We start from the raw sequence: 18876 nt of genomic DNA, 5'->3' as shown, positions 1-18876 counted from the left end.
CAGTTTTTATCACAGAAAACGATTATTTCTAAAAACTCCGGCCAAAGATGAGATTTCTGAAAACGCCGGTTATGTGTTGTTTTGTCAACTGGGAAAAACGGGGTTTTAGGTTCTCTCTCTTGACGATTCTGAGGATTCTGATTGGCTTGCATGGTTTTATCCTTTCTCCCTACACTGCCGCCCATAGGTTTGGCATAGTTATGATGGCGCTCGACGGCGTATTTACGCGGGTGTGTGCACAATGTTATTATTGAAAACATAGGCGGGGGAAATACCCGTTTCTCTAAATACCCGGCTTTGTGTAAACGTGGCCTTTTAGTATTTTCTGTCCACAGTGACCCTGAACATTTTTAATGAAACTCAATGAATGAGATAAAGTTTCCCATTTATGATTTTGAGCATGCAGCTGTATTCAGTGCAGCTTTCAGCAGTGCTATTTTTTAAAATATTTTAATATATTATATAATGTGCGACTGCCTGGGCTCAAAAGATGATTAGAATTTGGAAAATTAAGGGTGTACAATTTGGAAACTGCGTGTTTCCAAAAAAAAAAAAAAAAAAAAAACCTTAATGACCCCAAACATTTGAACAATATTGTAGATTAATGTTAAAAATGTATTTTAACAGATAAACAAATTGAACCTTACTGTAAAATTTGACCAAAAAACAAAAAACAAAAAAACAACCTAACATTAAGGTTTATTTACAGTAACTACAATACATCAGTACAAAGCACTTTTGCTAGTGAACATTTCACCTTTTGAATCAAGTAACGTTTGTGCCAGTCGTGTGTATCTGGTAAACACATGTCTTTGTGTTTTGTCCCTCTTAGCATGAATATCTTTGGTGCAGCACGAGCTGGAATTGCATCATTGCTTTCAGATATGTGCTTGTTTTTTCAACCCGGAATAAATTGCAGACTCAGCACAATATAGCCGTACTTCATGCTGCTGAGGGCTTGTTGATCCAGAACAGCGGCGCTGGGATAAAAGCAGTATGCTAATATGCCTAGCGTTCATGTTCATGTGAGCTGTTTCCTGTTTTTACAGCACATACCACCTTCCTCCTTTCAATCATCAGGTGTGTTTGGACTACAGGATAGAACTATAATGATCAAATTGCTTTTTTGAGAATGGGATGAGGGGTGCTGTGTTGTTTTTGTCTTCATGTAGGCTGTTTCTGTAGGTGGTAGCAAAACCAGTCTTGAAAGCTGTGGCCCGCGGCTTCCAGAGAACAGCTGAGCGAGGGGGCGTCTTCACTACTGAGATCAGGGGCGGCAGAGATGGAAGGAGTTAAAAGAAAAGGCCAAACGACCTCCCTCGGCTCTTCTGCACCTCTCTGTGCCTTCTCTTCAATCTCTGGCTAAAGCACAGTCATCGGCTTAGACTCACGCATTGCCAAAGGGGTCCGGCCCCAAAAAAGCATTCCGTGTTTCTTTCAAGGCAGTAAATGAGGCTTTGAGAGGCAGTGCATATTTGTCTGATGGCTTTCAGATCCTCAGTATCACCCCTGTAATTTCTGCACCCAGCTCAGCTCTTTTTTTTTACCGCTATGTTTCCATACGTGGTCATTTTTTGTCACCTTTAACTATATTTATAGCTCTATTTCCCGTGTAGCATGTTCCTGTGGCTTTAGCATGATGTTAAAATTCTTTCTACTTCATAATCTCATGTTTAATTCAGTGTGATACTTTTTTGTTAAATTTACTCACAATTTTTAAGTGAAAATAGCGGTCATTAAAGTTTTCTTATATTTTAATTTCAATTAGTCTTTTCAATTTAGTTTTCAGTCTATCATTGTTAGTTTTAGTTTTTTTAAACTAACTGAAAATTTTAAGCACTAAATTACTAAAATTAAAACGGATTAAAATTAATTACTGACTTAATGTATGGAAATATAAAAAATAACAAAAGTACATATAAATCACTACAAAAGGTAAAAAAAAAATTAATAAAAATAAAATAAAATAAAGCTATTTAAAATATTCATAAAGGCTATAATAATATATACAAACAATACTAAATTAACACTGTAATTACAGATGGGTTGTATATATATATATATATATATATATATATATATATATATACATTTATATACCAGATCAAACTCTTAGTTTTAGTTTAATTCTATTTTAGTTTTTCAGTTTTTATTTTTTACTTTTTAAGGAACATTGTCATTTTTAACCCCCTAGCAGTTAAAAAACAAAACTGCAAGCATTTTGTAGAAGAACATTGTTTTGGTTGTGCTTCGGCTCAGTGTTTAGTTTTAGTCTAGTTTTATGAAAGATAATGACACTGATTCACAGGGGTTGTACGTACTGACAAATATACTTTAAAATATCTGTGGAATGCATAAATATAAAACATACTTCTGCTGCTTGATTGAAATGCAAGCAAAACTTTTGTCGTTGGGCATAAAGTCTGGCACTTTCTATAGCGAATTCTGCAACAAAGTGGAAGGTCAGCTTAGCTAAAACAGTTTTATTGACTTTGTGGTCAGAGTTTCCCTCTATAGATGTCATAGTACTTAACATTTCAGTTCTGTTCGAGGGATTTGTTGGCAAAACATGAGTCTGGCCATTTGCAAGGTGTGATGCCATGAACCATGCCAACCTTGACACAATCTAGCTTTATAGGAATAACTCATTTTTGTACCATCCAAGTCTCTGAGTCGATGTAAAAAAGTGCTTTTTTTAAAGGTTAGTAGAAGCTTTTTAGACTTGGCTTTGGTCATATTTGAAATTGTACCCAACAAGTCTATTATTAGTCCTATATATTTCATCAAAGGGCTGGTCCCAGACGCATCAGCATCTGTGCTTACTGGAATATGTCTGCTTGGAGTTTGATTTCTAGCTCCTTTTATTTTGTAGCATTCCCTTTCAGTGTGCAAAGAAGTTGGATCATTGGTTTGTAAAATAAATGATCTGGACTCATAGCTTTGGCTGTGCATCTGTCATGTTGACGATCGAAAGGAAAGAAGGGAAGGAACAACAATAGAACGAGAAATCAAGTTTTGTGGGGTTGTCAGATCTCGCTACGCCAGCGTGCTGCTACATGAAGTTAATTATTGGAATGGTTCAGTAACTCACCATGACTTTGTATTCATTCTTCTCCTAAAGCTGAAGCGAAGGGAAGATTTAGAGCTGGCAGTCTCCCAGCGTTTCTTTCCGTCTCTCAGGTTCCCTACATCAAACAGAGCGCATATGCAGATCTCCAATACTGGAATATTTATGAAACATAGACCAATCCCTCCTGTTGCGACGCCATTTCGGAGATGGAACTAGAAGTTTTTAGAGGTTTGGCATGTGATGTACTTCCTTAGCCATTCATTGAGCAATCTGCTCTTGGCAAAGAATGCACCAGTGGTCAGTGCAGTGGTAATTTTGTTTCTGTGAAATTTAATGTCATAAGAAATTCTCCTTTGTAAAACAGAAGGGGCTTGCATCAGCATTTTGTTATAAACTGGATCAGAGGTCATATATGCATGCACATTTCCCAAGCTTAGAACTTTGAACTTAACTATATATATATATATATATAAATAAAATAATGAATTGTAATAAGTCATGTGAGTCATCTAACTTTTCCTGTTGTTTTCGGTTTTTGTCATGGTATCAGTTCAGTTTAATTGGGTATCCTATCAAAGTCATAATTTTGGTACATTAAGAAAAACTAAACCTTTTTTTTCAAGATTCACGCATTTTAATTCAATTCCATCAAATGAAATTTAATAATCCTTAATTAAAATTCTTAATTCATAATATGTATCATAACTAAGTAAAAAATTAGGGCTGTCAATTGATTAAACCATTTAATCTAATTAATTACATACTCTGTGATTAATCACATACATAATTTAAAGCTATTTTTAATACTTAATTTCAAATTAATTACTGAATAATCAGGATAAGTGATATTAAAGTTCAGAAACTCTTTTATTATTATTTTCACCGTTCAAATAATGACTGTAACAATATGACAATATGTGCGCATATGGAAGCTTTCTCGCCATCATGTTTCGGGCGCTGTCTGTGCCGGCTGTGGTGATCTTTTGTTGAACTCCCCCTATGCGTCCGCCACAAACAAACTGCTGGGCGCAGGCATGGGCGTAATGCCCGGTTTCCGTTTTTAGTATTGCTAACGCAAATGTCTGGAGTTTCCACTCACAGTCAATGATACAGTATGTGTCGTAACACCAAGGTAATTGTGATTCCTAACTGAAGTCCAGTGATCCCCTGTCAGTGCGATATAGTCTGCTACAGCCAATACATCTCCTTTTTCTTTTTCAGTGTCATGGATTTTTAAAATAATAGTGTTTCACAATGGTGGGTTATTTGTTATGTCTGAAGAGGCTAATTGTAAAAGCTCTGCTCTGTCTTCTATCATCAAAATGGTCACATATAGATTTGCTAAGTTTGCGTTTTAGTGTTTGCTCCAGTTTGAAGATGACGTTGACTGCTAGAGTTGGTATCTGGTATCTCTAGGGACGCGCTAGGCCGTTCCTCCGGCTTAACGTTAACTCCTGGATGCTTTGCATTGATGTGGTTCTTTACAGTTGAACTCCGGTGATATGCTAATTCCTTGCTGCAGACATTGCAGACGACTTTATTTTTATCAACACTTCCATCAAGCCGTTTTTTTTTATAAGTAAATGTTCCAATCAATGATCCAGGCAGCGCGTTCTCATCTCTCTCCTTAATTTTACAGTCAAATGGTGGCTAGAATGGCTCCAGCTTGATAAAACATTTTGTAAAAATCTTAATGGAACAAGGGAACAGGCCCATTTGTTTATATTATCCGTATAAAAAAAAAAACCCAACAACTTTTACATTTAAGATTTAAACAAAATGTTTTACTACGCTCTAGTTTTTTTTTAGGCTACTCAAATAATCCTTACATATTAATTAATGCGTAAATCTTTAAAAAGGCTTTTTTTTGTGTGTGTATCATGACAACACTACTTTCCATTGCATTGTTTTGTAGATATATGGTCATGTTGATACTGTAGAAAACTGTTAATAGCATTTTATGCAATGCTATGGCAGACATGAATTTTTTGTGGATAGTGATGGATGCAAATGTAAAGCAATATGCTTGTGTCTGACTTCTGCTTCATGTTGCTTCAAGCTTTTGAATGCTAACTTGGAACTTAAAGCAAAACATGCTTATGCTCTGCATTGTTTTTCACGAAAAAACAAACAAACAGATAACTTATATTGTTTTTTGATGCTCGGAGAATGCAAATGTATGCTACCTATGCTAGGTAAGGCTACCCTTTCACTGTAGACTGCTGTTGTTCACAGAATGGATGTGTGTTCATCTTTCCAAACCCAAATGACCTTTATGTTACTTGGATGAAAAAGAGCAGCTTGGACACTCTACAAAATATCACCTTTTGTGTCATACATAACAGAGCTGAGGTGGCAGTGTTACGGCTATATAAAGCTTTTGCCTGGAATATTGAAAACATCCTTTATATTATGGTTGGGCATTTTATGGATTGAGGAAATTCAAGTTTGACGGTTTCTTTTACAATAACCATTTCCTTATATGACAGCAATATAAGCCATAGTATTTGAGTCAATTTGAAAAGTTTTATGGCTGCATGTTTTTTTAAGGCAGTCTTGAAGTGTCAAAAGACCGTTTCGCCATAAAAGTAATGCTTACATCTCTATAGTAAACTGAACTGTGATTAATTCAAGTCATTCTTTGGCCTTCTGTAGAAGCTTTTAGCTCTCACGAATGTTTATTGTGGAAAACCGTTGCACATATTTAATGAATCCTCACAGGAATGCGTGTGCTTACTAGAAAGATTTATGAAACCATTATAATATGATGACTGAAGAAGGCCAAATCGGTCTGGAAGATCCACATGGAAGTCGAGTCTACTTTAGATACTTTTTCTTTGGACACTCGGGGTCTGCTCTTTGACTCATTACTGGTCATTTAGAAACTGCACAGAACAATCAATGAACCCATCAATTAGTCGATGTGTCAGTTAGTCACAGGGGCAAAAACCCAGCTCACACTTTCGGATACATCCGCCAACTTCACCTCCAAATTTCGATTGCTCCATGTCTTCAACTTTCGATTTAAGCGCAATCTGCAGAATCTAGTCAGCGTTTAAAGAAATGCTGATTACTTACAGTCACAGAACTGTGAAAAATCATCCTGATAGCCAGGTGTGACTTGCCCTCATGTTGTTCCAAACCTGTATATGATTTTCTTCTGTGCGATACTGGTCACTCAGAATGTAATGAACTTGAATGGGTACTGAGATTGTGAAGCTCCATAAAGTACTCCAAAGATGTAGTCCAATATGACCTTTGCTCTATTTTTTAAAGGGATAGTTCACACCAAAATGTACTCATCCCAATGGTGTTCCAAATCTAGTGCTGTAGCGGCGCATCAATGACGTCTACGCTTCGACGTCAAAATTACGTTGACGTCATATTTTTGCGTCGACACTTCTTTATTTATATATTTTTTTTTGCACGTTCCCCGTGGTACAGCTTGCCACACACACACACATGGGAGACCAAAACATTGCAGAATAGAGGACGAAGACAACTAGATGTGAATGTGCTTTCCATTAAATGAATCACACACAGTAAACAAACCCTTAAAAAAAAAAAAAAAAAAAAGACGCGCAAAATCATCCTCGGATGTGGCGCCATGCATGTGGTTACAAAAAAGGCGTGCACACATCCAAGCAAAAAAAAATAAATAAATAAAAAAAAAATATATATATATATATATATATATATAAATGTTAATAACACGGTTTTGGTGGTTGTAGAGTAACGACTGTGTTCAAATACATAACATTAGACTAACGTTAGCCAGCTTATAGTATCATGATTCAATACGCTAGTATTTAATTAAGATACATTGTGATTTTTATTAATCGAGCAGCAGAAAAATATTCTTTATATTAGCCATCCAATTAGTCAACTAATCAATAAAATAATCGCCCAGCTAATCGTTTAGTTAATAACCGTTTACACCAGCCCTATCCAAATCTGTATGAAGATGACTTCTTTGAGAAATATTTTTTGATACAATATCACCAAAACTATCAACATTCTTCAAAATATCTTGTGTTTTCTGTAGAAGAATTACATTCATGTAGATCATACATGTATATTGATGAGTAAATTAGAATTTTTTTGTTTTTGGGTAAAATATGGCTTTTAAATATGGTAGGCTCCTTTTTATTATTGCCTATTTTACTAGTATTTATATGTGATTGTGTTTATTAGCTTTTGAATTAGCTTTTATTTAAATCTATTTTCACCCAATATGTTATTTTAATTAATGAAATGTTTTAGTTAACAACAGTGTTTTACATTACACTATATGGTCAGTTTAACATTCTTCAAAATGTCTAATTTTGTACTAAGGTTTGGAAGAACACGAGGGTAAGTAAATGATGAAGACATTTTATTTTGGGGTAAAATTTTGAAAGCTGATGACATTTGTAGAATTGGTTTAGTACGATTGGCGTATTCATAAGACCCATGCAAAGAAAAGACAGCCCCTCAATCTTCTCAAAGGTCAAAGAGCCACAGTCCAACCTGTCATAAATATCACACACGAGCGAAATCGTGCGAAGTCAACAATCAGGATGAGCATCGAGGCGTATTCTGTGGCGGTTTTGGTCTGTTTTTCTCATAAATGCACCCACACTCGCCCACTCACACAGACACAGATCAAGTGTAGACGGTCGGCATGTTCAGACCAGATATGGACATTGTTACACTTCTACGGCTGATGTAAATATGCGCAAGCCGAGCTCAGAAAACCTGATGCTAGCAACAGATGGAATGCAGCTCGTAATTTCCCAGGCACATCTATCTGAGATGTGTGTCATGCAGCTGCTACCGCGGTGTCAAGAAAAACAGCATCTGGGTGTGTGTACGTGTGAGCGAATGAGTGATCGAGAGAGAGAAGCGCCTGAGCCACTGAATGATTGAACTGACAGTATCGAGAGCATGACACAGTGGCAAATCCCAGAAGTTTTAAATCATTTGCCGTTAAGTGCCAGAGATAAATAAGCGATTAAGACTCCGGATTCCTTTAGGAGTGTGGCAAAATGGCCCACACCGCTCGATTCGCTCGCCACCAGATGCCAAGCGGCACTTCCTGTCAGCGGACGAGAGGGGAGACCTCTGGGAATCGCATTTCCATGACAGCAAACTACAAGTGTGCAAATTTGCATCGCTGACAAGCCAAATGCTCCATGGGATGTGGCAGCTTTCTCCTCAATTAAACGCTTTGTCATTAGCTTAGATGTAATTGCATTGTGGGTAATTTAAACTAGTCGTTTGGGAGCACCAGACAACAAGTAATGGTGAACTACAGTCAATGTTGTTATTGTCAGTGAAAGTATGAATGTTTGTTGATGAAATATTCTTTTGGGTTTGTCTATAATAATTTAATCCAAATAGACAATTTTTTCCCATGCTTTTTTGCATGCTTCCACCAAGACTGCTATTTATTTATTTTTATTTTATTTTTTTTAAATAAAAATGTAGTAAAACCCGGTAATATTGTGAAATATATTATTAATTTTAAAAATAACTTTTTATCCTAATATATTTTATTTGATATTTCTAATTTATTTATGTGATGTCAAAGCTGAATTTTCAGCATTACTCCAGTCTTCGGTGTCCCATTATCTTGCCAAAACCAATGGCACTGACATATTTTAATAAATGTCAGTTCAAGTTACTTTCAGGCATGCATGTTGGTCTAGGACTAGTATAAGACTTGTTTGTGAAACGAGGGATAATTGTGAACCATTTAACACTAACTGTAAATTCCTTCCTGCATTTCTTGCCATTACCAAAAGAACCTTGTGTTAAATGTTTCTTTACTCTTTTATTTAATATTTTTCAATATATTTATTTTATTCCATTAGTGCATCACATTAGCCTAGCTAACGCCAGACCCAATTCTCGTTGAGACTTGGGTCTGGGAACCACATGTACATTTTCTCGTATTTGAGGCGTGGTTTACGAATGCCCGGCGCTGTTTATTGGGTGCTAAGATTGTCTATCAAATGCGCCTGTACGTAGCTCATAGCCAATCGTTTCAATTAGAAAAACACAAGTAATAAGTACAGTTTAACATATGTTGAAGTTGTTATTTGCATTGGAAATTGTTAGCGCTTGTACTTAACAAGTTTAAAAAAATTTAAAATGTAATTTAATGACTAAAGTGTCAACAACTTTAATCGGGGACGTGTGCACAGCTGAAAGTTATGCTACTAAAGCGGTAGCTCTATATTGATATTGAAAAGCAACACAACTTAGTGGCACTGTGACAACCAGGTAGTCTACAGGCATAATGACGATATGATATTAATAAATACCACTTACCATTTATAAATTAAAAGGATACCTTGCAGGTTGGTAACGTTACTATACAACTCCGTGGCTTACACGTCTTGCCAGTTTGCGCTCATCCAGGCCTCGGGACTGCCGAACAGAAGTTGGTATCGACAATTCTTTATCGCATTTTCTTTCTCGGGACACAACTGAGCGGCTGATATTCCAAGGTTGACCGCCTCCTGTTCCTAGTCCTTCATTAAGGCGATTAATGGCGAGACAACAATAACGACTGGGGTCTCGTGAAGTTTTACGCCAAAAGCTGCTGTTTTTTTCAAAATAAACTTGCATTCTGATCTACTTAGAACAATATCTAAGGCTGCATCAAAAGGTAGCTTCGCGTCTGCAGCCATGTTGAATCCATCGAAATAAACAAACTGCTTCGGTGTGTCGAATAGATGTCGTCATCGTCTTGCTGCTCCCTTCCCGTTCTGTGATTCCCTAAATGAGGCGAAAATCTGGACCATGGTATCCATACTGCCTTACAGCGTGAATAAAATCGCACAGCATGGGGAAACCCAGACTAGCATCGCATTGGTATTTGTTTACTGTTATAATGAGGTATATCCACATATGTCTCCAGGCTGTCCTCTATGGCACACGAGCCAGCTGAAGACAGATGCTGGTGAGGCAGAAGCCTCCTGCTGTTCATCTGAAACCCTCCGTCACTGACACTGGAAAACACTCTCCTGAAGCCAAGAGGGTTCTTCAAACCCAAGGGCTTCCAAAAAACACATTTCACAGTACACCATTGTTTAGGAAAACCGTTTTTCTCTGCGTTCCGGTCTCTCCCCCAACTAGAAAAGTTGTTTAGCGATTTGAAACATTTGTAAATGTGTGCCTGCTTTGAAAATCATCATCATTACAAGACATACAACTTCCATTTCCCCCCCCCCCCCCCCATTCTCCTTGATCTCTGGAAATATCCACAGATGTTCCGTGCCTGGATCTATCCGGGCTAATTTTTGGTTTGCATATGACTGGTTCTGTCTGAATGGCCAATGTGGACTTAATTACTCGTCTGGATCCTGATGTTCACAGAATGCAAAGTGTCAGCTTGTAACGTACTGTAGGTAACTTATACAAATCAAGAGACGTGAATACAGCATGTGTTATGCTTCTGAGAACAGGCTGTGAATGGGAACTGACCACCTGTATTTGCCATTAAATAGCCTGGTCAAGCAAAGGGAGTCTGTTGTTGTCTACGTAATGAAATTAAGTATTTGCCTCTGTATTTGTAATATTTATAGTAACTGGTGTTGACATGAAAGATTTCAATATTTCACAAAAATGTGACACAGTTTAATTTCACTTTGATTTGCGTCTACTCGCCGGCATGCCCTCGCTGTCTTCCGAGCGGCTGTGTTTATCAGCGTTTAGCAGCGGATGCCCCAAGCTGGGGAAACTTCTAGAAACATAGTTATGGCGTTGGTGAAACTTCTGAAAACATTTATTAATCAGAGTCTTGTGTTGTAATGGGTGCTAATTCACAAAGTGATGATGCCAGCTGGCTCTTGTCACAGCTGCGCTGAAGAGGTCTGGTTATTTCAGTCAACTACTCGCACCAGTACTGATAAAAATCATGAACACTGTCTATTTTTGTTCTTCTGGATCTAATAAATGTTTTATGCCTTTATCAGATATTCTTAATCAGTTGGAGCTTTTATTTTATTACTCATTGTATAAACGAGAATGCACAATTATCCAATATGTTATATTTACTTTTCCCTTCAACTAACACTTTCTTAAAGGGATACTCTACCGTTTTTTTCATATTAAACTTATTCCCTTAACTAAGACGAGTTGATAAATACCTCTCTGGTCTCAGTCCGTGCGCTCAATCGCTCGAGACACTTTGATAGCACTTAACTAGCCCAGTTCATTCAATATGGGCCAAGCAGAGAAGCGACCAAACAGCTCCACGTTTTCCCTATTTAAACACAGATACTCGAGCAGTGTAACTCGACCTAGGACGGTGACACAAAATAAAACGTTGAGCTTTTCTAAGCGTGTAAAATGGATAACTATATTGTATGGAGGAATATCACACCATTTGGGAGCACTTCGACTCTATTATATTATTACTGATATTACTGCGCCAAGTCCATCGTTATATATGCGCCGAGTCGAAGTGCTCCCAAGTGGGTGTGGCATTCCACCACACAATATAGTTATCCACTTTACACGCTTAGAAAAGCACAACGTTTTATTTAGTGTCATCGTTCTAGGTTGAGTTACTATACTTGTGTAACTGTATTTAAAGAGGGAAAACGTGGAGGTGTTTGGTCGCTTCTCTGCTTGGCCCATATTGAATGAACTGGGCTAGTTAAGTGCTATCAAAGTGTCTCGCGCCAGAGCGATTGAGTGGAAACACAGAGACGAGAGAAGTATGCATCAACTCCTCTTAGTTAAGGGAATAACATAGCAACAATGTAGTCTTGCAATTTAAAAAAAAAGAGATAACCTGTTTTACATATTGAGGATTTATTATAATGATGATGTAAATCCACTTGTACCATATGATAAATTGAAAAATCGACTAGTTTCCATTCTTTTAACAAATTGCAACATCTTTCCTTTCTCTGCAAGCCAATGAGTATTTATAGATGCATATCTTCTAATTCTATATTCTGAATTTGTTTCTGCAGACACATTGAGAACTGGTCAGGCTTGCAGGAGTTGAGGGGCGTTGACATGGAGTTGTACACTGGGCTTCAGAGACTGTGAGTACCACATTGCAACCACATCTTTTTGATCTGACATCTGCGGGAACGTATTGCTAGCGATGGCATTCTAGCATGGGCGAGCTTCACAGTGGCTTTTTCTAGCCAGCCCCACATAAAAAGTGTTTCCCCAAGGCCTGCTTTAAAATGATCAAATAATGCTGCTGAAGTAGCCAGAAAATTTAATTACATCCCCCAACACCCTCCATCTGGTCAAGACTTGCTTTACCTCATTCAGTCTGCTACGGTTGACGCACATATCTTTACTTGGCTCTTCATAAGTAGGGCTTCCTCCCTCACAAGAGCCTCTCAAACCTCCTCTTCCTTCCGATTACAGCTCTACTTGTAAATGGTGACCAGGAGAAATGATTAATAAGGTTCTCATTAGCAGTTAACTGTAACCCGCACTATTAAGGTGATGTGGCAGAACCTCTGGTCTGGGATAGGAGGGATTTATTTGAGCTGAGAAGATTCTTTTTTTTTCCCTCCCCCACAGTGAATCACTCTAGCCTTTTAGCGTGTCAATTTATGTCGGAGTCCACAACATGAGTCACACGTTGGGGCTTGTTTTTAACAAATAATATTTAAAATGCATGAGTAGCTAGGCTACTTTTTTAGGACTTCTTCTCATTGAGGCAAGAAGTCAGTCTCTGATATTTCAGATGCTCTATTGGTCAAAAAGTATTTTTTTTTTCTCGTTGTTTAAATCTGCAGGCTAATATTTGAAACTTGAAATTTGGTATGAGCATGAAATGTGCATATGCTTGCATTCTTACTCATTTTACAACTCCTCCAGAGTTAAACAGTTGAGTTTTACCGTTTTCGAATCAATTCAGCCGATTTTCTGATATTTAGAAAAATATAAGTAACCTGACAGTTTCTGGTCTCATTGACTTCTATAGTAGGAAAAAATATATTATGGAAGTCAATGAGACCAGAAACTGTCTGTATACTGACATTCTTCTAAATATCAGAAAATCGGCTGAATTGATCCGAAAACGGTAAAACTCAACTGTTTAACTCTGGGGGAGTTGTAAAATGAGCCTATTTCCCCTATTTTAGTATCCCTTTAAATCATACAACAAAACAACAGAAAACATTAAGCATTGTGACAAAACAACCAACAAACGAAAATAAATGTATAACAAAACTGTAGGGCAAAGCAGAGGCTCATTACACCACCTAAACAGAGAAATAACCACACATCTAGTATATATATGATGTTATTTTGCCAACATCTAGGTTGTGTGTGGTCGTATATTGATGTGAACTGTTAATTGGTATACACGCACTTCAGCAGTCCTTTCAAAATAAAAGTCATAGGTCACAGGCTATCTGTGACAGTAGGCTACAAAATCTACTTCAAAATCCCAGCGCTGTCGTCATCGTGTAAACCCGCCCCAACGTTTCTCATTGGTGCCTCGATTTCGACGGATTGGAAATAGGCTTGAATGAGCTCTTTGCCAGACTAACTTTCAGAGCAATTCTAAATTTGCTAAAAGTTTCTGGGTTTTCCCAGACTAGGAAGCAGTAATTAATGAAGTGACATAGAAGATTAATTTTGCTTAGCGATCTTGTGTCTTAGTCACCCTCCTCAGAATCAGTCTAGTCTGATCTGAGACATCCATTTGGGCCACCATTCCATTCGTGATTCAAAATTAGCAGTTGATAATCATCCATATTAAGCATTATGTTCATCGAGCTTAAGTCTCCAACCTCATGCAAAAAGAAATACTTTGCTGCAATTGGTCCCGCAAAAGCCCCTAATAACAAGAGCTGAGAATGCTTTGCGCAAATAAACATCTCACAAATGCCAATGAAAAAAAAAAATGTATCCAATATACATAATTGATTCCAGCTGCCAGCATAAATAACACCAGAAGCAAGGATGCAGGCTCTTGATGATTTTCTGCCCTTAATGATGTTACTTGAGGAGAGGAGACAGATTGGAAGCAAGGATTAGATGAAGGGTTTTTTTTTTCCTTTTACATCCACATTTCCCCTTTTGACACTGCTGCGAGACGGCTAGACAATTAGCAGCCCGTTTAGCCCCTAGCTGCTGTCAGATCCATTTAAATTGAAGAACGTGAACTGGTCTTTCACTCTTCTTTTACCAGCTCACCTCCTCTTAGACCTGATTTGTGCATCATATTTTTTGTGCAATATATTTTAGGCTAATCAGAGCAACTCACTGCAGCATTTGACATTAGCATAACCTAATTGTCCTTTGCCGCAGGTTGTTAATGTCTTTTTGTAGCACAAGTAAAATTACAGTTTCCAAAGATACCATCACATATCTTGCACTCGTTTTACACATGTCATAACAAAAATTTTCTCGAAGCTAAGCGTGTGCATGGCTGCACACTTTTGATGTTGCTCCCATTCAGATGAAAAAAAATGTTGTGTAGGAAAAGCTAGAATCAGAGATAAATTAGTGATTTTCCGTTTTATATATATATATATATATATATATATATATATATATATATATATAAAGTTGGTTTTAATGAGGGTATTTTGTGAAGGCAACATAGCCATATGAGCTGTGCGTGTAAACCTCACTCCCCTGGCCTCAAGATGCACGCTATGTTAGCATCTTTAGCAAGAAGTTAGCATCTTTAGCAAGAAGCATCTTTGTTAGCGCGCCCTTCAGAGGCCACACCGGACACCTCGGTTCGAATCCCGCTCAAAGCGGGTCGAGTAGGACCGGTAATACTTGCATACATTCTTTATATTAATTAAATATAATTCAAATGTAAACAAAATTGAATAATCATTACAAAAAGTGGCTTTAGAAGGCAATATATTGTTTTATTTCCATGTGATTAAGCCGGGTGTCTTTTAAAGACTATTTTTTCAGTATTTTGCATTTAAAAGTTCATCAACTTTGAAAATATGCCCAGCAAGAAATAAATGGTCAAAATAGTTGGGAAACTACTAATGCCTGTTTGTTTGTCCTTTCCATTTCAGGACCATTGCGAACTGCAACTTACATGTGATTCAGCCACGAGCCTTCGCTCAGAACCCAAACCTGCACTACATGTGAGTCCTGTGTACTAGAATGTTCTCACACTCTTTGACTAAACAGCTCATTTGAAAGTCAATTGTTTGTTCCTCGAGACTCGCACTGTTGGAGATGGATCGGGAAGTTGGGTTCACTCGTTCATCTACACCACGCAATAGATCTTCTTAAGTAGGCCATGTTTAGCAAATTGGGACAATGCATTTTCCATCTTTGGCTGCTCTCACGGTATCATGGCTGCTCTTAATCGAGAGATGCCTCGGCCCCCCCGTGCATAATTTATGATGATAAAGTTCTCCTCAATGAACTGAGCACCACCCGCAGCTATTTCTCAAAAGTGAGCTTTGCGAGTAGGCCAGCAGACACGTACATTGGTTTTAATCTCTAAAGAGCAGCTTTGGAGTGTGCTTGTTAACATATCGTCTTTGTCTATAGTCGTTTGATGGTTTTAAAATTGCTTGACCGAAATGAATCCTTGTCGATAATTGGCTTAACAGTCTGTGCCATAAAGCGTTGATGTGTGCCTCTTGAAATTCTCTGTGTTAGATTGCACGTTCACTTCCTCGTTCCGACAGTCTGCAAAGACCCTCTGTTGTGTGCTCTAAATAAACAAAGTTTGTTTGAGGTAGAGCTACCTGAGTTGTGGGAAAGAAGATGGTGGAGAATGTGGGCAGAGAGAGAGAGAGATGATTTACTTAATGAAGGCTGAATTGGACGAGTGTGACAGGACTGTTATTTCCCAATTTCCTGCAGTGAGCGGTGGAAAGGACGTGGAATCACACAGTCACCTCCAGACAATTTGTGCTGTCCATCACAAATGAAAATGCACTTCTTTTTTTTCTCTGTCATAAACCGACGCCTATGCGGTTTTGTGTTGGTGAGCGCTCCCGGTGAATGTCTTCTGTATACAATGTTCAGGTATTTGTCACTATTTCCATTGGAAGCACTTCAGTAGGGGGTGTGATTTATAATTTTATACTTGTCAAGCTTTTCACTGTAAAAAATATTTTCAAGATTTGTTATCACAACATTTTTTCTTTTGTCAAATCAACTTAAATAATTTGTTTAGTTCAGATAACTTATTATTTTGAGTTTCTGATGGTTAAATCAATCTCCTTCATTGTATTAACTCACTTTTTCCAGTTCAATCAACTTAAAATTTTACGGCAACCAGGATACTTAATTTTTTAAGTTAAACCAACAATATATATATTTTTTAAACTAGGTACGACCTGGACAGTAGCAGTCTATACCAGATCAAACTATGTGTAGACTTAGGAAGCGATGCGCTCATTTTTTCCAAGCGCGCCCACACCGCATTGAGATAAAAACATCTCAACTTTTCAGAATGCGCCCTAGCGCTTTGGAAAAAGGAGAATGCGGCGCGCACAGTGTTTTCTACACGTTTTTAGGCGCTATATGTGAATCTGGCCTAAAGTAACTATTAGGGGGAAAATTGTTAGTTGTGGAAGAAATGAGGAACAAACTGGTGTACATCAGTTGGATATTTTTTTAAGAGTTTTAGGTTGATTTCAATTTCAATTTACGTTTTTATTATGGATTTTCATAGTTTAGGATTGAAATTATGTATTTCAAACAAGGGAAAAAATATATATTCTCACTGTAAAAAAATATTGTTGGTTTAACTTAAAAAAGTAAGTAATCTGGTTGCCTTCAAATTTTAAGTTGATTGAACTGGAAAAAGTGAGTTAATACATTAGAGATTAATTTAATCATCGGAAACTCAAAATAATAAGTTATTTTTTACAGAAAAAAGACATAATTTGGGCTAATGAAGCTTTTGGGAAACACAGTCCTGTTTAGTTTAACCTATTAAATACTTGGTGACCTTACAATGGTGACCAAGACAACAGATATCAATGTGTTTTTCCCTTGAGAACACAATGTGTGTGTGAGTCAGCAGGCCGGCAGATAAGTACAGTAATGCCAGTGTTTCTTTTTGGGCCCTTTTTTATTCTCCATCCCGTGTGAGGTCTTCAAAGAGCTGACTTTTATGAGCGAAAAAAATCCCAGAGATTTCCGGACATGCCATTCACAAACACACACAAGGTCAGCGCCCGGGAATAAAGCGGCAGTGTTCTGATCCGTTTCCCATTTCTGTTTTATGACCCAAACATTTGACATAGATAATTCATACATCACTGTTCTCACAGGGAACTTTTTTGTTTACATCTAAATATGCTGAAAACGGCATTAGTACACTGTTGTGTAATTGCATGAGATTAGACTTATTTCAGAGAATATATATTGTATCTTACCTCACTGACAGTTTTTCAGTTTTTAGTGAATCAAGTAATTATATATTGATGAAAGATTAGAAAACTTTTTTTTTATTATTTTGGTGAATCGTACAAGACAAAACCCAAGAACATGAGCATCCAACTAAATAGCGCGAATTGTGAATTTTTATTGTCTTATTTTTTCAGAATTTTTGGTAGCCTCTTGTTTTGGAGACTCACCAAGCTTTGTGACCCTTGCAGTAAGAGTTTTGGTGTCAAGGGGCCTGTTTCCTTGTGTTTATTTCTTGTTTTCATACCCCAAACGGCAAAAGAAATTTGTTTTCAGCAGCTTTAGATAAAAGACAAAGAAATCAATACGATAGCCCATTGCTTTGGTCGACCTGCTTTTTGAGGAGGGGCATTTGCTTTCATGTGTCTACTGGCCATGTGTGGCGAAATGAAAGGTTGCCTTCTGGATTTCCACAAGAGCATTTTTTTTTCTTTGGACGATGGAGCGGGGACTCAAGGTATCCTGTAAAGGTTATTTCCATGAGGAATGTGCTGAGGGACAGCAGAGAGTAACTCATTAAAACCTCCCAGTCTCTCAAGGCACCACCTTGCAAGAAAATGTCACGTTTTCTTGAAAAATCTCCCCAATTATAGGGCTGTCAAACGATTAATCGCGATTAATCACATCCAAAATAAAAGTTTGTGTTTACATAATATATGTGGGTGCACTGTGTATAATTATTTTATATATGTAAATACACACACATGCATTTATATTTAAGAAAAAAAAATATTATTTATATATAAAATATTTAATAATATAAATTATATATAAATCTATATACAGTATAGACATGAAAATATTTCTTAAATATATACAAGCATGTGTGTTTATTTATATAAATAAAATAATTATGCACAGTGCACCTACATATATTATGTAAACACAAACTTTTATTTTGGATGTGATTAATCGTGATTAATCGTTTGACAGCCCTACACAATAATTTAACATTTATTTGATCAAGTATGAAAGATTCTCGATTATAGCAAATATCATAATCCCGATTGTTTTCGATCAATATTGAAATCATGATTATTTAATGTGATTGGTGTATTGGTATATGATCAAAGACTTATTTCACAAATGAATACATATTATTAAAATAAGTCAAATTCCGGTAAGTGAATTTTCACAATTATAAATACTTCAGCAAAAACCTCTTATACAAGGTTAACTAATGTAAGACAAACATTTACATAAGACAATTATGATTAATCGCACAGTACTGATATAAAAAAAAATATGAAAACTGTAAATACTGTAAAATAATAATAAACGGCTAATGCCAACTAAGCTGAAATATGAACTACTTTTAGAAGTTAATCCGTCAGACAAACCAACTACTATTTTGTTTATTTGTGTAGTTTTGTTTTGCTTTGGTTTTGTTTAGAGTTTAATGTTATTTAGGAGGCTAACACTGACTT

General features: G+C 37.0%; 1 protein-coding gene across 4 annotated transcripts in view; it reads left to right on the top strand.

Annotated features, from left to right (window-relative positions):
• Positions 1-18876, top strand: part of ntrk3a (neurotrophic tyrosine kinase, receptor, type 3a) — a 219439-nt gene that overhangs the window by 29422 nt on the left and 171141 nt on the right. For all 4 annotated transcript variants that reach the window (XM_039647923.2, XM_039647921.2, XM_089127992.1 and 1 more), the window contains exons 2-3: positions 12043-12117; positions 15088-15159. In XM_039647923.2, coding sequence (XP_039503857.2) covers positions 12043-12117; positions 15088-15159 — 147 coding nt within the window. The remainder of the gene's footprint in view (positions 1-12042; positions 12118-15087; positions 15160-18876) is intronic.

Source organism: Pimephales promelas, chromosome 25 (assembly GCF_988280905.1).
Source record: "Pimephales promelas chromosome 25, fPimPro1.hap1.1, whole genome shotgun sequence".
Taxonomy (NCBI): Eukaryota; Metazoa; Chordata; class Actinopteri; order Cypriniformes; family Leuciscidae; genus Pimephales; species Pimephales promelas.
This window is presented reverse-complemented; position numbering and strand designations above follow the sequence as displayed.